Source organism: Heterocephalus glaber, unplaced genomic scaffold (assembly GCF_053883595.1).
Source record: "Heterocephalus glaber isolate CG9 unplaced genomic scaffold, H.glaber_assembly_v1.0 deba00001497, whole genome shotgun sequence".
Lineage (NCBI taxonomy): Eukaryota > Metazoa > Chordata > Mammalia > Rodentia > Bathyergidae > Heterocephalus > Heterocephalus glaber.
This window is the reverse complement of record NW_028258320.1, coordinates 49,636,717-49,642,716: the sequence shown is the minus strand read 5'-3', so window position 1 is coordinate 49,642,716 and position 6,000 is coordinate 49,636,717. Positions and strand designations below refer to the sequence as shown.

The window sequence follows — 6,000 nt, the reverse complement described above, 5'->3', positions numbered from 1 at the left end:
TGAGACCCTGTCTCAAAAAAATCCAAAAGGAAAAAAGAAAATCAACAAGAAATAAACAGTGCAGTGTGCTAGCTAGACCAGCCTGGAGTTATTACCACTCATAAGCCTTAAAAAGCAAGGGGGAGAAACTAGTTACCAGAATCCAAAAAGGGTATGAAGAGGGACAAGTGGGAAGATACAGCTAACTTACAATAGTATGGCAGGGAGGGCACTTCCCAACTCTTCCCACCTTCCCAACTCTTGCTGGTACCAGGATCTAACTCAGGACCTTGAGCTTGCAAAGCAGGCGCAGTGCCACTGAGCTAAATCCCCGACACCGTCTTGCTGGTACTTTTTACCAAACAAGCACAACCAGAAGATGACTGGCAAGGGACCCATTGATGTAGTTCATACAGATTGGCCTCCCAGCTCACAAAGCAGAACAAAGGTAGAAAATAAATCTATAAGGACAAAGAGAAGATACACAGCACAGTTATCAAAGTCATGACAGGTAGAACCAGCACTTAGGTCCTGACTCCCAATTCAGTGCTCTTTTTCCATTACACAAAGTAACTGATACTGTTGCATATACAATATGGTAGGATGATGGAAAATATACAAAAGTAAGAAGACATGGTTCCCTATCCTTGAAATGCTAAATATTATTGAGGAGAAACATATGCACATGAAATTATCAGTAAAGATTTTAAAACAAAGCTGAAGTGTAGAAAGATCAAAGTAGGAAATAAGGTGGAGGAAACAGTAAGTGTGGGCTTCAGTACTCAATGCCTGACTTCCTGGGAAGAGTTTTCAGACTATCAAAGACTGATATACTAGAAAGCTAACCTAGGAGAAAAGAACTAACATTGAGTGAGTGTTCCTTATGTACCTGATGCTTTACTGTATCATTTAACCAGAAACTATAGTTACTATTCCTGATTTTAAAATGAAGAAATTAAATTTCAAAAAATAAAGTTAACTTTCTCCTGGTTAAACTAAAAGCCAGGATATGATCTCAGGTATGCCTGATACACTCAGCAGAGTCCTCTTTATACCACTTCTACATACCTGAAGAAGTATCTTACAGCAGAAGCTTTGGGAGGTTAAGAGGTTAGTGTTCAAATCTCAAAAATGACATAAATTTGTTGTTAAATCTCAAGCAATTCATATCACCTTCTCAGTGCCTTATGCTAATCTGTTTAAACAAAATAGAGATGATAAGGCCAGCTTTTGTCTCTGGAGGATCACACAGTGAAATCACGGGGCAGGGGTGGGCAAAATATTAAATATGATTATTTATATTTGCATATGTGCATGATACTGAATCTAGAAACTTTTTTACCCTACATTCCAAGTCTGGGAATTTTTATGTTGTACCACTTCATTCTGAAACCTCAGCATCTTGCCCAAGGCAACAACATATCCAACAGATACATAATAAAAAGAAAAAATGGATAAAGCAAAACAAAACACAATCTTCCCTTTCATACTTGGCTACCAACTGTATTCAGAGTAAGAAAGACAGACTATACCATAATAGAATGGAAATTTTTATTTTACAAATGAAAAGGCAAAATACTGCTATTGAACTGACCATGAAGTGACACTCTGAATTCATACCTTACAATTGAATTTTCCCAGTGCATTAATTAGTTTCACTGAAATCTAAGTCTCTCTGTGGAAGAGGTGCAGACCAGATTTAACCATGATAACAGCAAGATTTAGCAAAAGATGCAACAATATCTTTTTCAATTTCTTTTTCTTCTTGAAAACATACTCCATTGCCCTATTAAACTTAAAAATTGTGTCCCGGCCAAGAAGACTAAAAGCTGATACAGAACTATAGTATACTTCTACCTTCATACTGTGATATCCATGTGTCTCAGAGAGGTCCAGCTATACCAGAATATTTTTTGCAATTGCATTCAAAGTCCTTACTTTGATCACATCTGTTACCTTTAGAGAATATTCTGAGTTAGAAAGTGAGGCTCCCATGGCAACAGAGAAATTTCTGTAATAAACATAAGAAAAGGAACAGAAAATTAAGTTGTTAAGTGAGCCTTCCCTACTGGTACATTATAGGCTACTTCATGGCTCAAGAAAAAGGTAAGGTCAAGGTCTTTACTTGAAATATTTAGTAGCTGAGTCTAGCAAACAACATATTTGATTCTACATCTAGAAATGCAAATTCTAAGGCTCTTCCTTCTTTTACATCACATTTTCCCCAATTTAGAAAGATTAAATCATTAAGTTATAGGAATCCTATCAAGAATTTAAAAAATAATAGTTTCAATTCCTTAGTGGGGATATAATTTCAGAATAACAGAAAAGCAGAGCAAAGGTGAGGGATGACTAATCGATCTCAATAGGAAGGACACAAATGCCTATGACTCTTCCATCATTATACCACAGTTCTTAGCTCTGCAAAAGGAAATGGACACGTGTGAGTGATTCATCTGAAGCTTAGCTGCTGAATTCATTTATTATTAACTGCTGTACTCAGATCTTCAGTTCCATCAGTTCACTGAAAACAGACTTAAGTCTTTCTATGGAAGAAGCAAAAGCCAGATTTAACCATGACAAAGACAATGGCTGGAATGACTAAGCAGTCTATGTAAAAGTTTACTTATGTTCAGAAGATCCTACTTATTTAATACAAAACAAGAACCAGTATAGAAATGTTTTTAAACTGCAAAAATGACAATACTTATGTACTAATCATAACATCTATTCATTAATCATGACATCAACCAAAGTTGTCCTGTTTGGAGAAATAAACATTAATCTCATTCCTTCTTGTATAAGTCAAAGAATACATTTTTACCGAAACTTCATTCCTGAGTCTCTAGAAGATCGAGCAGAACAGTGGAATTCTGTAGCACCTGAACCCTCAAGGATCCTTTGTAGATTTCTGTCTGTTATGCCACCTCCTAGTAAAAAGAACAAGTAATGTATGAAATGGAACAAAATCTTGCATAAAATACAGAGAACAATACTGACTATTCTGAAATTTCCATTCCGAAATTTCTCACTGATGAAAAAACTACTCTCCCCTTACACTAGAATGAAAAAGAATGAGAAAAGTAATAAAAGATGTATACTACAGATTCTGGAGAACAGTTAAGCCATACAGCATATATGACAGAATCTCTTATATTCATTAGTTGATCTAGCAATTCTATACTGCATATTACCGACTTGAAGAAGACTGCTCTGGGGCAGAAAAATCATTCAGTACTCTATCCTTATTCTCCCTCAATTTAAGAAAAATCAAATTAAAATGAAAGGCAAGGATAAGTTTGAGGAAAACAGTATAGAAATGCAACCTCAGAGATGTGTCTGAGAAAATCTGTAAGGTTTTCTTTCTGACTCAGGATTCAAAGAGCACACTTGACTTCACTGGAAATGGGAATAAGGCAAAATGCTACCTAGTTTATCCATTACAATACCAACTTTTTGTTTCACTTCACAGAAGAATCTGATTCTATTTTATTAATATCACACAAACAAATACTTTATTAACTGCTTTGTCACTGTTGTTATTATTAGTGGTATAGTCATATTGCTGAAACCTAAGAAGAAAGAATATAGGCTGAGAAGTCAGATTTAGAATGGAATCCTGGCTTCATCACTGTAGCTCTTCACAGCTGTGTGATCTTAGATAAATTATTTAAATCTAGTGAGCCTAAACTTTTTCACCAATAAAAGAGAGGAATAACACTGTCTATCTCACAAACTTGTAAAGATTAAGAGATAATATAAACTGAGTGTGGTGGCACACCTATAATCCCAGTATTCTAGGAGGCTGAGGCACAAGAATCACAAACTTGATCCCAGCCCGGATGACTCAGCAAGACCCTGAAGTTTTAAAAGGACTGGGGCTGCTCATTGTGAAGGCCCTGGGTTAAATCTCCAGAACAATCAATCAATAAACAAACAAACAAACATATTATTTTCTTCTAAAAGATAAAACATCGGGGCACTAAACACATGTTGCTCAGTTATTGACAACTTCAATACATAGGTAATACATTTTCCAAACACAGCTAACATAGCTTTGCAGTTAAAGGGGCCTCAAAGAACTAATTCAATATTGATGAGGAAACCAGAGCTGAAGTACAAGGTCTGCCAAAAAAATGTATACACACTTCAGAAAAAGAAAAATAGTATGATTTTTTTCAACAGATGGTGTTATCTTCATATGGAGGACCTTAGAGGTTGTCCTATATCACAGAAAACCTACTACACTGCCCGCCCTTAAAGAAATTGAAAATGCAAGTGCAGCAATTTCAATGACCAAGGTTATCTAAGCAGCAGTTCTCCATACTAGTAAATGTCTGGAAGCTAATGGCCACCATTTTGAGCATCTCTTCTAACTGCAGAGGCCAAAGGTAACTTGAATCAATCTCATGATATCTCAATTTAGTATTAAAATATTTATACAAATTTATCTTTTCCTGAAGTGTGTATACATTTTTTTGGTAGACTCTATGTTATAGGTTTCATCATGAAAAATCCTTATAGGTCAATACTATGTTCTGTTTATCTTTATATTTCCTAATGATGAATACTTATTAGGTATTCAGACTGATTTATCTAGGAATTTTAACTTGCTGGTATTTATTTACATAAAGTCATAAACTGTTTACAATTCTATTCTTCAAGCTCCTCAAATAGAAGGACTACTTCATATTCATTCTATTTTTTACTTCATAGTCATTCTATTTTTTACACCTATATATATGTACAATTGTAACTGACATGTAATTAACATTTGCTTGGTAAGGTTTGTTAAATACCTTAATCACAAATATTTTTGTATATAACATCTTCTGACCTAAGACCGTTAGCTTCTTCAGAAAGTAGTTATTTATATAACTGTATTCCAAGTAATGCTTTGGACATAGCAGATAACTCAGTAATTATGCATTAAGCAAAAGTACTCTTAAAATGAACAACTGTCTAAACCCGGACATTAGTTATCAAGACTAAATACACTTAAATTCCCTGATTACCTCAATTTGATAGATAAAATATGCTTTCTTTCTGTTCATGTTTCAGGGACTTGCTATACATCAAAGACTTCCTAATACCTGACAATACACTCCACTTGGCCTCTTTCATAAAGCTGCCCTTTAGGCGATTGTTAGCATTTTGAATCCTGGTCAGTCTTGGCATCATTAGTAGTGAAATGACTAGAGACTAAATACCTCCTAATGTGATATAATACAAAGTATACAGAATCTTGACCCAATTATTATTCTCACCCAAATATGTAACCAGAATCTAATCAAACTTTTCACTCTAACTCCGAGTTATACAGAGGCCAGAGGAATAAGCTAACCAGAATAAGCTAAAAAGAAACAACCTGATAAATCCAAAAAGTAAGACATTCTGTAAGTTAAGTGATGCAAACTTTTTTTGCCTTTCCATAACTAGGGATCAAACCTAGGGTGCTCTACCACTGAGCCACACTCCCAACCCTTTTTACTTTTTATTCTGAGATAGAGTTTTACTAAATTGTCCAGGCTGCCCTCAAATCTGCAATACTCTTGCCTTAGACTTCTAAGCAGTTGGGATTACATGTGTGCATAACTGTATGTGGCCAAACTTTTTAAACGGCTTTTTCTTTTAAGCAAGAAAAATCTCCTATATTAAAAAATATTATGAAAGATAACTAAATCCAATGCTTGTTCCTTGATTGGAGAGCAGTGTGCATATATTAGCTATAAAATACATTTTGGGGACAACTGGAGAAGAATAGTATGGAACAGACATTAAATGGCATTAAAGAATTAGTATTTATTTTGATAGAGGTGATAATGGCATTGTAGTTATAGTAAAATGCCCTTTTTTATAGAGATGCATAAAGATAATATGCCATGATACCTTTAATTTAACTTTAAAATATCTCAGGATAGAAAAAAGACAAATGTGGCAAAATGTTTGAACTAGAGAATGAGCATATAATCATTGATTATTCTGTTTTCTACTTTTCTATGTTTGTAAAAATAACAAAAA

The 6,000-nt window shown here is 34.6% G+C and overlaps 1 protein-coding gene across 1 annotated transcript in view; it reads right to left on the bottom strand.

Annotated features, from left to right (window-relative positions):
- Positions 1-1,516: 1,516 nt before the first annotated feature.
- The window catches only part of Cutc (cutC copper transporter), a 32,226-nt gene continuing 27,742 nt past the window's right edge, over positions 1,517-6,000 (bottom strand). The window contains exons 8-9 of the mRNA XM_004838649.3: positions 2,804-2,909; positions 1,517-1,990 (exon numbers count right to left, since the gene is read on the bottom strand). Coding sequence (XP_004838706.1) covers positions 1,876-1,990; positions 2,804-2,909 — 221 coding nt within the window. The 3' untranslated portion in view covers positions 1,517-1,875. The remainder of the gene's footprint in view (positions 1,991-2,803; positions 2,910-6,000) is intronic.